The sequence below is a fragment of the Columba livia genome, chromosome 1 (assembly GCF_036013475.1).
Source record: "Columba livia isolate bColLiv1 breed racing homer chromosome 1, bColLiv1.pat.W.v2, whole genome shotgun sequence".
Classification (NCBI taxonomy): Eukaryota; Metazoa; Chordata; class Aves; order Columbiformes; family Columbidae; genus Columba; species Columba livia.
The window spans coordinates 19,389,269-19,407,028 of record NC_088602.1 but is presented as its reverse complement, the minus strand read 5'-3'; the positions used below and the strand labels follow the sequence as shown (position 1 = coordinate 19,407,028).

At 41.3% G+C, this 17,760-nt stretch overlaps 1 protein-coding gene across 3 annotated transcripts in view; it reads right to left on the bottom strand.

Annotated features, from left to right (window-relative positions):
* ZC3H12C (zinc finger CCCH-type containing 12C) overlaps positions 1–17,760 on the bottom strand; it is a 46,765-nt gene that overhangs the window by 12,265 nt on the left and 16,740 nt on the right. For all 3 annotated transcript variants that reach the window (XM_065049109.1, XM_021286280.2, XM_021286279.2), the window contains exons 2-3: positions 13,653–14,419; positions 496–635 (exon numbers count right to left, since the gene is read on the bottom strand). In XM_065049109.1, the coding sequence (XP_064905181.1) occupies positions 496–635; positions 13,653–14,347 (835 nt within the window). In that variant the 5' untranslated portion in view covers positions 14,348–14,419. The remainder of the gene's footprint in view (positions 1–495; positions 636–13,652; positions 14,420–17,760) is intronic.

Here is a 17,760-nt window from a genome sequence, read left to right as displayed (position 1 = left end):
TAGATAAACAGGTTCAAAATGAAGATTTTCAAAAGCTATCTCACTTGTTAATAGTAATGATGAAAAGGGGAACTGTTCCTTTTCTGCCAGCATAATTCCCGTAACCCCAAGCACAGGCAGTGACTCACCGCAGGTGACGGGTGCACACGCCAGCCTGGCAGAATCTACTCACCACACACAGGACTACCCAGTGAATCACTAACTTCAAATCCCTTCACTGCTAATGCTACATAGGCATAACAGATTTAAAAAATGGCAATTACATTCTTCAAGAAATAAGCAGCAACATTAATGGAACATTTATCCGGTGAGCAGAAATGGAGGACTTGGAGAAGGCACTGCTTTCTTTTTCCTTCCTGAAGATCGCAATGAAGTTACTACACCAAATATACTTCCTATTATAGTCTTTCATTTCTAAATATTTTTTCATTTGAGTAGTAACATTTATGATGTGCCAAGTATCAAACAAAACAGCAAAGGTGGAACAGAGCTTACCTGCGATAAGAGCGTCAGGTCTCGACTGTTCTTTCCTCCATGCTGGTACAAACACTGTAACATCCTTGTGGCCTCTTTCCAAAAACCAATCTACTGCCAACTTGATTCCTCGACAAGAAAATACTTCTTTGTTCCCATGGCTGAAACACACATTAAAATTCCTTTTTATATGACTTTGCTTATTATATGACAGTAAACAGAACACAGAGAAACACGTATCCCAAAGCCACCCTCTTCACTTGCACCATGCTAAAGGCAGCTGGGAGTCAGCCTGAGCCTTGCCCGAACATTGCCATCACTTGCAAAATGGTGTGGAAGAGGGATACCACATCTGCTGAACATTTTAACACCTGTACACAGTTTCAACAAGTAAGGAAAAATATAAGCAGAGAGCATTAAAAACACTCATAACCCAACCAAAACTACAGTGTTTAACAGGCACCATGGAGATCTGATGAGGGAAGAGTTCAACGTGTTTAGGAAATGCCATGGATGAGTATGGAGCACTGGTGTGTGTGGTGGCAGGGCAAAAGACAGCAGATCCCCACTGCAGGAGCTTTGTGATGTCCCATCTGAGCAGGGAAAGAGAGAGAAGGACTCCAAGCCCAAGGGGGGGAAGGCACTCTGCAGGACAGATCAGGCAAACTGGAGAGACTGTCCAAAATCAACATGAATTTGCTTAGTACTGCACTTCAGAAGGAGAAATTAATTGTGTATTCAGCAGAAACCCATCAGACACAAGCAAAACAAAAGATGTGCATCTGTTGAGTAATAATTGTCTGAGGTAAGGCAAGAAACACAATTATGTCATTTTCTAAAGGCAGATGAATCTTCAGCCAACTTCTACATCCAGTTTCAGGCATGACATATTACAAATACACAGAGGAACTGGAAAGAATGCAAAACAAAGTCAAACAAGACCTATGGGACGAGGCTGAAGGAAGTGCATTTAGTTAATATGGAGAAAAAAGGCAGTCTGTTCAAGAAAAAAAAATCTTCAATATATAGAAGGCAATTAAAATAGAGGACAGCAATCAACCATAGGGTGTTGATGGAAAAGTTTTGGTAGCAGGGGGCTGCAGGGTCAGGGGCTGCCCCATGCTGGGCATGCTTAGGTCCAGCTGGCTCCATAGCAGAGAAGAAGGGAATGAGGGACCACCAAAGTCAGAGGAGGAGGAGGTGCCCATGAGGAGCAGGTAACACCCCAGAGACACCACGGCCTGTGGAGAAAGGGAAGAAAAGCATGACAGGAAGGAATAGCAGAGAGAAACCGCCATGTCCTAACCAAAGAAAAACCGAAGCAGGAAAAAATGATCTTTCACTAATATTGTTGGCCTTAAGGAAGGAAAAAATAAATAAAACTGCTTTGAAACAAGATATTGCCTGCTTTTCTCTGCCTCTTCCACAGGAGGAGTTGAAAGATATTTGGTAAATGAAAGTTCAGTGTGCTCTGGGGTTTTGTAAGCTGGTGGTCCTGTATTGGTACTGTGGTTCTTAAGGTTTCTGCAGGGCCCATTGGTGGCTCAGCTCATTGCCCAGCTTTGCCCACAGTGGCCTTGCTGTGCGTCCCTTGGGTAACTTCTGACTCTCATTCCTGTAAAACTGATTTGGCTGTCATTGATTCGCTTCCAGATGCAGCCCCCATAATAAACCTTGTTTGTTTGAAAAAGTTGGAATTTCTCTTTCTGTGAAGAGATCGGGAGGAAAGAAATGCTCCTCCTGTCACAGGGCAGTGTTAGATTAATGGCTGGACTTGATGATCTTGAGTGCCTCTTCCAACCAAAATGATTCTATGACCCCAACACCTGGTGCCATTCACTGCCTCTCTGAAGGGACTGTGGCACCTGCAGCCACGATGATGGGGAGGATAATTGTCTGGGTGAAGTGAGTCTGGGAAAAGGAAAGGACAGATGTTTTTCCCCCTAAGTGTTCTAATGTTTTTCTTCTCTGTTACCTATTTTCTGAATCAGTAATTAAATATTTATGTTAACCTTCCAATAGAAATCTATTCTATTCTATTCTATTCTATTCTATTCTATTCTATTCTATTCTATTCTATTCTATTCTATTCTATTCTATTCTATTCCATTCCATTCCATTCCATTCCATTCCATTCCATTCCATTCCATTCCATTCCATTCCATTCCATTCTCCTCAAGTTGAGTCTGTTTGGCAGGCAAGAGTATTGGTGAGTGATTTCTCTGTCATTAGTTTGATCCATGAGTTTTCTTCCTCCTGTTCCTCCTGTTTTCTCTCCTGTTCTGCTGGTGGAGGGAGCAAGCACTCAACTGGGTGGGTGCTCGGGTACCAGCCACAGCTGATCCACCATAGTCCCACTGAGCAAGGACAGAAAAGTCCTTGACTAGCATAAGGAACAGTAAAGCAATATGTTAAAAAAACACATTCTAACTGATCAATGGGACATTCTGCCCGTGGATTTGGTAATCTGCTCACCACACACTTTGCAAAAGAAGTCAGACGGCTCCTCTGAGGCCAGTCTGGGTACTCTGTGCCCAGGAGAAGAAGAGTGACTTCTCTGGGGTCTCTCCCAAGCCCACCACTCTATGTAGCAGAAGAAACACAGGGGCATGGCAGCAAGCCGTTATCTTTCACCAGGCTGACTCATCCTGTGTAGCACGTATGCCACAATCTGCTCTCCATAAAGGTAAAAGACAGTTCTTTCACCATGGAGTGATTTGTGGACAATATGATGACGGACAGAGACAGGGATCCTGAAAGTTTCTCCTACTTGCATGTTTTGAGGTAAATAAAAACACCAGAAAGTTATTTTAAAACTTTTTTTTCTTAGTAGTACCTACTATTTCCAGCTTTCTAAAACATAGCACTGCTGTACGTTCCTTGGTAGTCTGAGGGAGCCTGAGTAACTGTGCCATGAAAGAAGTGACATGGTAAAAGTGAGAAAAATTTTGAAACAGTGTTCAGGTTCCAGAAGCCTGTGAGGGAGGTGGTGTACACATTCACCTGTATCTAGGTGTTGAGAGAGAGTGAGTCATGGCCAACACCTCTCCCAAAGCATCGTCCTCAGCAGAGGCTGCGTTGAAGGTCACAGGGCCCCAACAAAAGAAAAAAAAAAAAAAGAAAAAAAGAAGGGGAAAAAAAGAGCCCACTACCATTATCTGTGTGTAAGTGAGGAACTGTCCTACTTCCTCTTCTAATGATGCTGGAAGACAGGACCTGAAAACATAACCGAATACCAAGATCATGCAATTGTTGCCAGCTATAATAATCAAGTTTGTAGATTTTAGCTACCACAGGGTTTTAAGTCCATCTTCATTGCCTACAGGGCTATACTAGAAACACTGGCAGGAGCAAGTCATCGATGTATCTTAATATTCTGTTTAACTATGGGAATAGCCCTCTGCAATAATACATTCCTTCTTTTGTACAGCAACATCACGTAATACACTATTACAATTACACTGTAATAACACTATAAAAAAGTACATAGCAATATTTTTTCTAGGCATTGTTTTGTATTATACAATTATTCTTATGCTTGTTTGGCTAAAAGAGTGGCATCTTTGCGTATTTCATTACTTCCCAGGAATGGGAAACCAAACCACACACTTGTATGTCACATTTAAAATGCACAAGCACACATGCATAGAAAAAACGGCCAATGGTATTTCCAGTCATGGCAAGTCTAATTACATCTCCCCTCGACAACGTAAAATCAGGACATGCAGGTGCATTCAGCATCCAGCGGGCAGCCCTAAGGCCTCCTTTGCAAAGCCTGAGATACAAGAAGTTACTGTTCCTGCTATCAGCAGGTCACATGCACCATAAACATATTGCAATCCCTTTTAAACAGTCAGGAAGGGCTTGTTCCAGATACTAAATTCCAGTGAAATCACTGTACTGTTATTACTCTAAACAACCTCCATGGTTTCAAATGGATAAAACCACTTTTCACTCCTGACAGCGAACAAGTGTTTTGTTAGACTGCAGTTTAGTTACAGTATGTTTCTTCCCATAAGTCTCAGAAATTATTTCTGGAATGAACTCCTGGCCTCTCCGAAATAAATGGACATTCTTGCCTATTGGTTTCCACCAGGCTGGAATTCAAGTCACACTTTTAAAGGCAGAGGGAGGACCAGGCAGTTCATCCTGAACGTAAATTTTAAATATACTTAAACTCTAAGAAACAGAAGTGGGAAATACATACTAGCTTTTCTGCATTGCTGAGCAACTGGATTTATAGCTTGTATAAATCCTCACATTTTTTCCACTCCTTTTCAGACACATGCCTAAGCTGGTATCTGAGTGGATACAAATTCCAAGAATTTTAAATGACTTGTGAGAAAGTCTGAAGAAGATGTGCAATTAAAATCTGTTCTTCTGTTTTGTTGTCATGCAGATTTGATGCTCTCCTTTTTGGGATCTTTGTGCTTCATCAGCTTGATTATACATCAGATGGTAAAAAGACTGAAATCATGCTTCTTCCTCTAACTTTTTCCCTTCTGATTAGTTGTAAAGAAGAGGAGAAATGTCTGTACTTCTTTGTCAAGAAACTTTCCTTTAAAAATCTCTTCCCAATTATTACAAGTATGTGAAATCTCAGAGCAGTCAGGATGACAGCTGTAGCCCTGGGTGAGATACTGGTGTACTCTGCTTTGGTTCTGCTTATGGACTACATTTAATCTACCACTGAGTTGAAGGAAGATAAAGTATATCCCTTAAAAAGTATCTATTTCATATTGTGCACAAACAATTCTTTTTATCACCACTTTTATATTTGGTCTGTTGAGGATTTTAGTTTTAAAAGGAAAAAAACCCCAACATTTCCTGAGCAAATATCAATCAATCAATCATTTTCTAGGCCATTAGAGTTAGAAGAAAGTGATAAGATACAATGAGAACATTTTCATTTTCTCCATCACCTTCCTAGTCCCCAGATGTGATTTGCAAGTTACTAACTCTCCCCTCCTCTACCCTTCCCTGGTGAGGCTGTATCTGAGTGTTGTGTCCAGTTCTGGGTTCCCCTGTTTTAGAAGGACAAGGAATTACTGGAGGGAGTCCAGCAGCGGGCTACAAAGATGATTAGGGGTCTGGAGGGATCTGGTCTCTCTTACAAGGAGAGACTGAGAGAGCTGGGTCTGTTCAGCCTGGAGAAGAGAAGGCTGAGAGGGGATCTCATCAGTGTTTATAAATATCTCCAAGGTGCGTGTCAAGAGGATGGACCAGACTCCTTTCAGTGGTGTCCAATGATAGGATGAGGGGCAACAGCTACAGACTGAAGCACAGGAATTTAGAGAGTTACCGAACTATTTTCTTCCATTGTGTTCCAGCAGGAAAACAGTGTTCAGTCCATAGCATAGAGAGATAAGGATTTCCATCCGTTATCAGATTAGTGACTCGTCAGCCTGGCAGTCTGGTTTTGTCACTAGTCTTAATTTTTTAATAGAAGCTCCACTGATTTCCTAATCACAGTAATAATTTGTCCCAAAGCATTTCTCAGTAACCTGGCCCTTCTATCAGCTCTGCATTTTTTCCTTATATATACATTTTGGTGTTGACACTAAACGAATGAAACAGATCCCAAATGTGCGGTTGTTTGGGGTTTTTTTGTTATTATTATTGTTTCTTTTTTCATCTTCCCATTAGCTGATGAGAAATCACTCCGGTGCTTTGAGGTCTTTGAAGGAAAAAAAGCCCTGGAAGCTGTAACACCTTTCAAAATGTCTTTTGTCCGTAGGGCTTCCAAGGGCAGGGCACACTACGGAGAGCAGCAAGCACGATCACCAGCCAGACACGTACGTGGGTGTCTGACTGAGCACTAGTCACGCACTTGGTAGTCAGAGGGCAAAAAAGGCAAAGAGAAGTTATATTCAAATCTGCCAGTGACAAGTTCCTATCCACGTGATCGTGACTTGTTGGAAAAATATTTTATCTATTCCTTAAAGTGACTTCTCAAATTAACGTAAGAAACAAGTCAGGCTGCGAGGAAAATGCTATGTTAGACTGCCCATGCCTCTGAAAGATGAACATCTGAATCAAGACACCAAGGTATCATCACTTCTATCCAGCTCAGCAACCCACTCGCTGAGAAGAGGCTAATCCAGCTTAATTGTTAATTGTATTGTTACACGTGCGATTAAATTGCCAGATGAAAACTATGCCTGGCATAGATGAGACAAATCAAACCATCCTCTGGTTGACCCTTCAGGGAGTGATTTGCAGTTGTGGAAAAACTGTGTAGACATGGTATCAGCAAACCTTACAACCCTGTTCCAGTCCAAAGAAGAGTGAGAGTCCCTTGTTACAAGGAGTCACATGGAAAACACAAGGGGTAATGGGTGCAAGATACTCCTGCGGAGATTCCAATTAGACTCAAGAGGAAAAATTTTTACAATGAGAACAAACAGCCATTGGAATAATCTCCCCAGGGAAGTGGTAGGTTCCCCAACATCGGACACTTGTAAGATCTGTCTGGACAGGGGGCTGGGTCATCTTGTCTAGACTGTGCTTTTGTCAAGAAAGGCTGGACCAGGTGATCTTTGAGATGCCTTCCAAGCTGGTATTCCAAGATTCTGTCACTATGATTCTTTCACTACGGCCAAATGACCTGCCTCATGGTTAACACAGGGGTACAAGACTCAGTTGCCTAAGCAGAGGTGCAAAGGTGTCTAATGCTGGTTTAGGCCCCTTTGGGTATCTCACACTTCCTCCAGCTGAATACTGCTCCTGAACAGTACTGGGGTTTCTGTCACGTCTGTCAGACCTGCATATATGTTTCTAATGCCACCAAGCACCTAGAACATTCACAGATAGCTGGACAGCTGAGCACGAAAGCTGTAAGAAAACTGTAAAATACCTGTTTTAAATGGGAGTGCATTTAACTAAAAAACAGAACTCCCAAACCAGCATTGTCCTCTGACAAGTAAGTATGCAATGGTTATCTCACAGTGTGTTTCCCGTTGCACAATGAAGTACCATCAAGCACTATTTAAACATACAGGCCAAGGTTTTCCAAAGGGGGAAGCTGAAGTGCATCACCTCCATGTACTGGGAATCCTAAGGGTAAAGTTTTCAGAAGAATGTAATTGCTCAAAACAAGATTTATTTATTCCAACCTGCAAACCCAGAAGGCACATGATCAAAACGCTTCAGTTCTTTTGCCTTTATCATCTAAAAGTGGTTGTCTAAAAATTATAATACAGCAAATAAAATAACCATTTATTTGCTTATCAGTGTTGTCTTCATGTTGCTCTCTCTGTAAGCACAGCAGACTGTTGCCTATATGTTTTCAACACAGAATTTTATGTACATTTTCATAAAACTTGAAACTAATTCTTTTCGCTGTTAGCAGTCTGAAGGCACCCAGGTTCAGCCAGTGAAAACTAACAAAAATTTTCCCACTGTCTTTGTAACTAAGAACTCTGTTTCTTATTCCTTACTTCTTGTTTTTAAAAGTCTGTCTTTGATTACAGTAAAGGGAAGAAACACAGCAATAACCAATTTTAGGCAATTTTAGCATCCCAACCTTATCCTTTTTAAGGACAAGCAAAGGAAAAGGACGGTGAAAATATCGAAGAGCTGATAATCTGCTGTTGCTAGATCACTTTCTTTCACCTGCCTCAGTTATGGAAAGGGAAAATTTACAGTAGCTTAAATCTCATCACACAGAACTACTATTGACTGAAATGTCCTACCTGTCTAGTATCTATGCTGTGAAGTTTACATTAGAGTGCATTGTTGTAGCAGTGGACAAATGATGTTCTGACTCATGAGGGCTAGGGTTCTAAATGAAGATTTTGCATTACAGCATTATCATCTACATGCAAAAAGCCCCACCTTATGATGCAGAGTTAGAGCTACACAGTTCTCTGGAAAGCCAACAGAGGTCACCGCTCAGGTATGACATGAGGAAATCCTGTGTCCTGTCCCTCAGTCCAGCCCCACTCTTGGCTGTGGGAAATGTCTACCAAGAGCTCCACCGCTGCTCTAGGGCATTCTTCAATTTGCTGCTCAGCTCTGATGTTAAGTTTACACACACACACAAATTAGTCTCACCTGTAAGAGCACTCTAACAAAAGACTTCAGGTGTGTTAGGCTTAAATGCATAGTCATCTTTCCTCTTCTGGAAAAGGAATAAGTCAATACCATGAAAACCAGAATAATGAAAGAACAAGACCAGATTTGAAGCATCCCGTAGAAACTAAATGGCGATTCTTCAAATCCTAGCCTGTAAAAGCCACCTATTTGCTATTCAGTTAAAAGTGTGAGTTTGCTTTGTTTTTAAAACTTTAACCAATTTGTACTCTTTAGCCAATATTGGATCTTTAAACTTGAAATACATGAGATGCATATGATCAACTGTTTTCAGCTTAAGGCACAAATGACATGCAACACTGCCTCAAGGTATAAGAAAAGCTTTCCAAGGATTAGCAAAAGCCAGAGGTTGGTTGTGGTTTTTTTTAACTACAGTTTGCTGAAGCAGCTTGTCTGGAGCAGGAGTAGTCACCAGCCTAGATCACCATACTCTGGCTCTGGCTGGCCTGAATAAGTTATTCCAGCCCAAGCCTTGCTCTGAGCTGCCCTCAAGGAACTCACAAATCCACCCATCATCAGTGGCCATTTCCCGTTAGCAACTCCAAAGTGAACTCATTGGCCACAGCTTCGGAAAGCAAAGAGGAAAGAACAGACTGTGACAACTTATAGTTTAGTTACTCATAACAGGACCCTGGACATTTAGATACAGAAATTCACCTGCAGAAATTCAGACAATCTTGTTCAAATTTCTCTATCTCCCCTACTGCTTTGAACATTGTTCTTTCATGTGTAAAAGCTGAAATCTTTAAGTATTTAAAGTGCTTATTTACTATTACATATTTTCTTGAAGGGGAAGGGACAGACCCTGCTGGTAAACAACTGGTTTGCACAGCTGGTGTCAGCAACACGGAGTCAGTCATCTTTTACAAACATGGGACCAGCTCTCATAATCAAGGACTAATTTCTAGGTAAAGGTGGGATCCACTCGACCAAGCAGAACAAAAGCACCTTTACCAACTGGCTGACCAAAAGCAGGGCAAAAGTATCTTTGCCAATAGTCTGGCCAACACAGCAATGCATGAGCAATCCTGGAAGTTTCTGGAGTGCCTCGATGACAATTTCTTAACATGGGTGACTGAGGACCCAATGAGGGAACCTGCTGGACCGCTTACTTACAAACAAAGAACAACTGTGAAGGTCAGGTGCAGCCTTGGCTGCAGTGACCATGAGTGGTGGAATCCAGGATCCTGTGAAGAAGAACCAAGGCAAAAAGCAGAATCACAGCCTCAGACTTCAGGAGAGCAGACTCTGGCCTGTTCAGGAGAATCCCAATATGATATGACCCTGGATAGAAGAGAGAACTGGTTCATTTTCAAGGATCACCTCTGCCAAGATCAAGATTGGTCCACTCTGATGTGCAGGAAGTTAGGCAAAGGTGACAGAGCAAGACTTTTCCTCAGCAGAAATTAGGAAACATCAAACTGGGACATTCCCAAGCTGCTGGGCCCTGATGGGATGCTCACAAACATGCTGAGGGAGTTGGCTTATGACACTGCAAGATCATTCTCAGTAATCTCTGAAAGACTACAGTGACTGGGGACCAGAAGAGAGCAAATATTCTGTCTGTTTTCAAGGCAGGCACAAGAAAGATAACTTAGAGAACTACAGGCTGGTCAGCTTCACCTTGATCCCTGTAGAGGTAATAGAAGCCCTGAGGAGAAGGACTTGGGGATGTTGGTTGATGAGAAGATCAACATGAGCCAGCAACATGAGCCTGCAGGCCAGAAATTCAACTGTATCCTGGGCTACAGCAAAGGAAGCATGACCAGGAGGTCGAGGGTGGTGATTCTGCCTCTCTACTCCACTCTCATGAGAATCCACCTGCAGTACTTGCATTCTGCTCTGGGGCCTCCAACAGGAGAAGAACATGGACCTGCTGGAGAGGGTCCAGAGGAGGACCACAAAGATAATCAGAGGGCTGGGGCACCTCTCCTGTGAAGAGAGGCTGAGACAGTTGGGCTTGTTCAGCCTGGAGAACAGAAGGCTCCAGGGAGACCTTATAGCAGCCTTCCAGTACCTAAAAGGAGCCTACAAGAAAGCCAAAGAGGGATTTCTTACAAGGGCATGTAGTGATAAGACAAGGGGTAACGGCTTTAAATTGAAAAAACAGTAGATTTAGATTAGATATAAGGAATAAATTATTTACCATGAGGGTGGTGAGGCACTGGAACGGGCTGCCCAGAGAAGCTGTAGATGCCTTATCCTTGGGAGTGTTCAAGGCCAGGCTGGATGGGGCTTTGAGCAACCTGGTCTAGTGCAAGGTGTCCCTGCTCATGGCAGGGGGGTTGAAACTAGATGATCTTTAAGGTCCCTTCCAACTCGATGTCCCTTCCAACCATTCGATGATGCTATGAGCCCTTTCCTTACAAATTATGTAGACTGAGTGAAGACAATTTGGAACAGTCAGCATGGATTTATGAAGGGGAAATACAGCTGACCAACCCCACAGTCTTCTATGGTGAGATGACTGGCTCAGTGGATTAGGAGAGCAGTGGATGCTGTTTATGGTGGCTTTAGCAAAGCTTTTGACACTGTCTCTTATAACATCTTCACTGACAAACTAATGAAGTATGGGCATCATAAGAGGACACAGAGGTGGACTGAAATGTGGCTGAACTGCTCCCCTCTAAGGATTATGATTAAGTAGCATACAGCCCACCTGGAGGACAATCAGTACTGGTGTATCCCAGGGACTGATACTGGGGAAAGCATCGCTTAACATCTTCATCAATGACAATGGGACAGAGCACACCCATGGCAAGTTTGCAGAGGACGCATGACTGGGAGGAGCACAGCAGGTGGGTGTACTGCCATTCAGAGGGAACCTGGCAGGGCAGAGACATGTGCCAGCAGGTACCTAACACGTTCAACAGGGGGAAATGTCAATCCTGCACCTGGGGAGGACTCGCATCAGGCATCAGTACAGGCTGGGGTCAAACACCTGAAGAGCGACTCTGAATATAAGGACCTTGGGGTTCTGGTGAACACCAAGCTAACCATGAGCCAGTAACGTGCATTTGCAGTACAGGAGGCCAATGGCCTCCCGGGCTGCATTAGGAAAAGTGTTGCTAGAAGGTCAAGGGAGGTGATCTTTCTTTCCCCTCTGCTCAGCCTTTGTGAGACACATTTGGAGTGCTAAGTTCAGTTTGGGCTCCCCAATATAAAACAAACATGGACAATACTGGAGAGAGTCCAGTGAAGGACAGCAGAGTAAATCAAGGGACAGGAGCACCTGTCATACAAGAAGAGGCCAAGAGAGCCAGGACTGGAGAAGGCTCAGGGGAATCATATCCATGTGCATAAATAACCGATGGGAGGGAATAAGGAGGACAGAGACTGACTTCTCACTGGTGTCCAGTCAGAGGACAAGAGGCAACGGGCACAAACTGGAATACAAGAAATGTTTAAAAATAAAAAAAAGTTTTTTACAGCAAGGACATTCCAACATTGGCCCAGAAAACATGTCAAGTCTCCATCCTTGGAGACATATGAAACCCAGCTTGACATGGCCTTGAATTGACACTGTTCTGTGCAGCAGACTGGACTAGAAGATCTCCAGAGGTCCCTTTCAAACGGAATGATTCTGTGATTAAATTTGGTAGAAAACAAGTAAAGACCTGTTAATTTAATTATTGGATACAGAAGGTTGTTATATTAATAGATTTAATCTAAGACCCTTTAGCATGCATAACATGTATTCATGTCTGTCTCGTTTTATGTAGGTGGTCAAGAAACTAAATTGAGCATAGGAAGGCAGGTCCTAAATATTTATGCTAATAGCTTAATAAACATTATGGAAAAGTGACTGAGCTACTTCTGGAACGTGTTCAGCGCAGTTTGTGGGAGAAGTCCACCCACCAAATCCAAACTGTGGTAACTAGCTAACATACAACTGTTTTGGATTTATCTAAAATACAACCCAAGCCCATTTCTCTGGGTAACTTCTTGGTTGAGTACCAGAATAGTATTTGTTCCAACTGGACATACTTCCTTTACAGATTAAATTGCACAAAAAAGATTAGGAATGACACATCAGGTAGAAAGAACTCACAGGAATACCTCATTTACAAAAAAGTAATATCCTTGCTCTACTGGGTAACACATCTGCTTGAGAAAATAGAAACTCATATTGGCATAAATAAAAGCCACATTTAAATTTCATTTTTAAAAGCCTCATTTAAAGGTAAATGACTTGATCAGGAACTAAAAAAAAAAACACCTTGGGTCTTTAGCCCTGAAATGTCTTGCACAAACTTTCATTACTAAGCTAATAAAAACCACATCTATCAAGTCATCAGAAAACTAAAACCGACCTTCTAAACCATGGTGCTAGTCATCAGATAATCCTTATGAGTTATCCAATTAGTTACTAATCAATTTGTCATTTATACAGCCATCAAAAAATATCTCTCAGCACGTGTCTGCCATTTCCTTCTCCCCCTAATTACCGATGAAGCACGAAACTCCTGCCCCCCGCCCCCCCGCCAAGTTTCTTGCTCTGCACCTGGGGCCAGGATGAGTGAACGCTGTAGGCAAATGTTATCCGTGGGCGTGTAAGTGAAAGTCTAAAGCATAGTAATCTCAGGAATTAATGGCAATAAAACCTAACTCCAAATCTGATAACCAAGGCTAATTTTACCAACAGACAAATTATCACAGAACAGCCTACCAAGGCGAAGTATAACTTAGGCCACTTAATTCTAAATCGCTACTTTATAATCTTAAGAAATCTTACATTTTCTCCAACCTCCTGTATGTAAATGGATACACCAATTGCCCATAGCAATGGTGCCTACCAAAAATTAATTAAGTACTAGACTGGCAGTGGGAAGGAGAGATGTGACAGCTGCCTACAAAAGGAGACCGGCATTACCCCATGGTTGTTCTAACAGTGAGTAAAACCACCAAACTCTTGCAGACCTCTAGCCTGATCACACGATTGGCATACTGCATGGTTGATGAACACGCTTGCGAGACAACCTGCTCTCAGTTTTGGGTAATTATAGTGAGCATCAGTGCTTGAATGGGACAAGGTCATTCTGTTTCCATTTAAATATAAAAGCAAAAGCTTCATGGTCACATACCTCATTGCAACGTTGCTGCCATCAATAACTATTGGCCTCAGGTTGTCACCGTCCTCCGTCACATCCTGCTGCAGCGGAGACTCTGATCTCTGAGACTCTATGGAAGACGCTTCACGCATTACACTAGTGTTAGCATTAGTTACAGTCTGATCAGTCTCAGTTTTATTCCCAAGTTTGACAAGTTCTCCCAAAATATCATTTATTAAAGCATCAGTACCAAGTTTATTCAGTACAAGTTGAACCTGCTCTTCAGAGTAACCCAACTTAAGTGCAAACTCCAGTTTGGTTTGATATTCTTTCACCACATCAGGGGCCTTTTTGACTTCCTTAGGTACTATCTGAGCCTCTTCTATCTTAAAGTCTTGGAAGATTTCATTTCTTTTTAGTATATGAGGCCCTAAGCAAGGAGATCGGCACAGCTGTCGGTGAGTCTTAGGTAATAAATGTGATTCTGATGCAGAACTATTCAGTCTCTCTGAATCATTATCAGAATTTGTGCTTTCTTCAGAGTCACAGCTGGAGCTTCCAGAAGTCTCTTCAGATGCCTCCTTGTCTACATCCTCTTTCCTAGAATTAACCTTATCCATCGTTGGCTTCTCCGCCACTGACCAAGGTACAATTGCATTTACTTGTGTGCCAGTGCTCCCCACATAAAGGTGGCCTAAGTCACGCCCCAGATGATCCTTCAAGCCCATGAAGCTGCTGCATGTACTTGACTCCACTTTGCTGTTTTGCTTGTATTCCTGAATATAAAGTGTCCCGTATTCCTAAAGAGAGGAAAAAAAACAAACATTGCAACTGGTTACACATATTACTTGTTTCGTATTTCCTTGCTGCTTTCTCAGAACTGCATTTATTCTCTCCCAGCAGAGAATTTTTTTAACATGGAAAGCTTCTTTTGGAAAAACTTTTCCTAAAGAATATACATAGCTAAGCAGATGAACAACTGATCATCTGTCTTCCGACTGTATCTAGTGCTCTTACTTGAACATTTCTAGAAATGGGTTTATGAAGGAACAGGAAGCCAAACACTGCAAGTTTACCTGCTGTAATGCAAAGACCAAAGCCTTGTCACAATTTAAAGGAAACAAGATGTTTCTTCTATCTTAAACCAGTATTGAAACAACAACAAAAAATGCAGATGTAAAATACAAGTACTAGAAAAACTTTTTAAACTAAAATCTCTGTTGAACAGAAATAAACTAGCAGAGTACTAGATTATCTGGCTTATTAGTTAAATATAAGACAACATAACACATCAATTAGTAACAGAAAACATTATTAAATAAAAACATATTGGTCCTAAAACCCACTATCAGTTCACTGAATACACTCAAACTATTTCTGAATTCCCTTACAGAGTGATAATTAAGTCAAGAAAGACTAACTGCACTCACCAGAGTGCTGCATTACTAACACATACAGCATTTAGAGACAGGAATTGATGTAGTGGCCAATAAAGCCAATGGAAGTCTTTGCACTGATTGCAACAGACCATTCATCAAGCCAACAAGGTAATAAAATTAAAAGCTGATTTCAATGCTCAGAGTAGATTTGTGCAAGCTTTTTGCCGAATCAGAACTAAATATATAGATAGAAGTCATGTAGGAAGAATGGAAGAAGAAAAGTTGCAGTTTTCTGAACTTCATACACTTGCCACATCGGTTTTTCTGGAGGAATTTTGCATAACAGTATTTATACAGAAGTTTGCTACCCATTTCATCACAAAGATTACTTTCGCAATCTACATTTAAAAGAAGATTGCTACATCTTTATTTTGTTATTTTAAACAGGAATCTCTGCTAATTGCTTCAATAAAGTAAAAGATAAATTATTTCTCACAGATAAAAACAGACCATATGGACCAATTGTACTGCAAGGTTACAATGAAAAAGAATAATTTACATTAAGGAAAGGCTATGAAACAAAGAGTTCTTTCACACTTCCATCTTGCAAGGCAGAACATAAATGTAAGATACAGAGGCAAAGGATTTCACTTGAAATTGACAGATACATTACAGACACAAATTTCATCAAGGAGGATATACTGAGAAAAAAACATGATGTCAAACAGAAACTCTTGATCATTACTAATACAAATTACAGGTATGTCTTGCAAACAGCCAAAATTTCTGACAGCAAATACATTAACTCTCCCTTCCGTTTACAGGTCAGCATTTAAGAGTGACTCAGTATTTTTAAAATAACGTGTACTTTACCCTCCTTGGGGTAAAATTTTGAGAATGCACACAAAAGAATTCATCCAGGTTTAAGACTAGAGAGAACAAAGCAAAGAATCCAATCTGTGGTTTAGTAAAAGCAGACTCAATGGGCACTGAGTGCCAAGCATCACCACTGTGGTGGAGCTTTTCGGTTACGGGGCAAAAACCCCTTACTTTACCTAAGCTTTTCTAGTTAAAATAAATAAATGAAAATATATAACCACCGTTTCACCTCCAACACCTTAATCCAGGCAAGACTGATATGAAAGAAAATAGTCAAGTTCCATTTAGATACGATCTTGTTAGAAGGCAGCAGGGCTGTAATACTCTCTAGCAGTGTAACAAGGAATATTACTTTCTCTTCACTTGAAGCTTTAGGATTTCAAGCAACACCATGGATTAAACACAATGAGAATTTAGGAAATTAGCCTTTTCACACAGTGATTTATTAACTAACGTAATGCACTCAATGCCACAGTGCTAGTAACAAATCACAACAATATCCCAATAAAAGGATACAGTTAAAAAACCCAACACTGTGGCCCTCACAGAACTGACACCCAAAAAAAAGGAAAATCTCTCAAACAAGAAACCCCTATTGGAAGCGAGGCTGCTTAGCAACAGCCTGTAGTTGCTAGGATGCGCTCCTTTAACATACCATCATGAATACTGGCACAGCAAAAGAATAATTTGGTATGAACAAAAGCCCATGAAAGAGAGCGGGACTTAAGTGTGTCTGGTTTCCCCTTGGAGAACAATGCAGCTGCCAAACCGATCTGGAAGCCCCGACATTATTGTTCCACCAACCCCACAATCTGCTCTGACTCAACGAAGTCTAGTTAATGGGCAACACTTTTAAGCTGGACTGAAAAGTTGAGCTGGCTCATGTACCGCTGCTGCAGAATACAGGGAGATAATGGGTCACTGCCTAAATCCATGTACTGTGAAATGTCATTTTAGTATTGAACTAAAAGTAGAGTGAGGTTTTTTTTGGAAGGGGGGACGAGGAGGTTGCATATTAACAGCATGGAATAAACAAAGCCTGAAGTGCACAGATCAGAAAGAGGATTTTTTTTTTTTGTCAGTTAAAATAATACTTAAGTCATTCTCCAATCGCTTCTTCCTTGAAGTTTAAGTGCTTTACAGCAACTACAATCATAAGAGCCTCCAGTGGGATTCAAAGAAGTCACTAGCATATGAATGCATCAGAAGACCTGGCATTATATGAAACGTACTCTAGATGATTTGCACATCAACTGCCTATGAAAAATGACCATAAACTGAGCTTTGTCCATTGTTGGGAATGTATACATAATCAGCCTCACATCTATCTGCTTTACGTCTCCTGTCAATCTCCATCTTGCTCTAGTATACAATGGCTTCTTTCGCACAGAACTCTACTGTTTTTCAGAAACTGTTTAAAGTGAGTAATATGAGCAGCAGCTTTAAAATCTGCCACAGACAGTATACAGTCATCATACTATTGCTTCAAAAGTGTAGTTAAAATTATGTTTATACAGTAAATCCAATGCTAAAGATTCTAAAATAGTTTTGCATAAGCAGTTCCCTATTCCTGGCATTTGGTCTAAACCCTGCACACAAACTATTTCTTTTCAGCCAAATTTTTACAACGTCTGTGAACTTTGTACACCGTGTTTGTGGTCAGCAGCACATTTCTCTTAGAAATGCTAGACTTCGGAGGTCCCAACATGATGTCCTTTATCAGATTCATTGATTAGAACCACGCAAATCAGATGTCCCTGTTGAGCACTGCTTTGGTTAGTCCTGATTTGGTTAGTAAAGAGTAACATGCCAGACAGTCTATGTGAATGAATGTGTATTCCAAATAAACACTAGTGTACCTATATATAGGACAATGAAGCTCA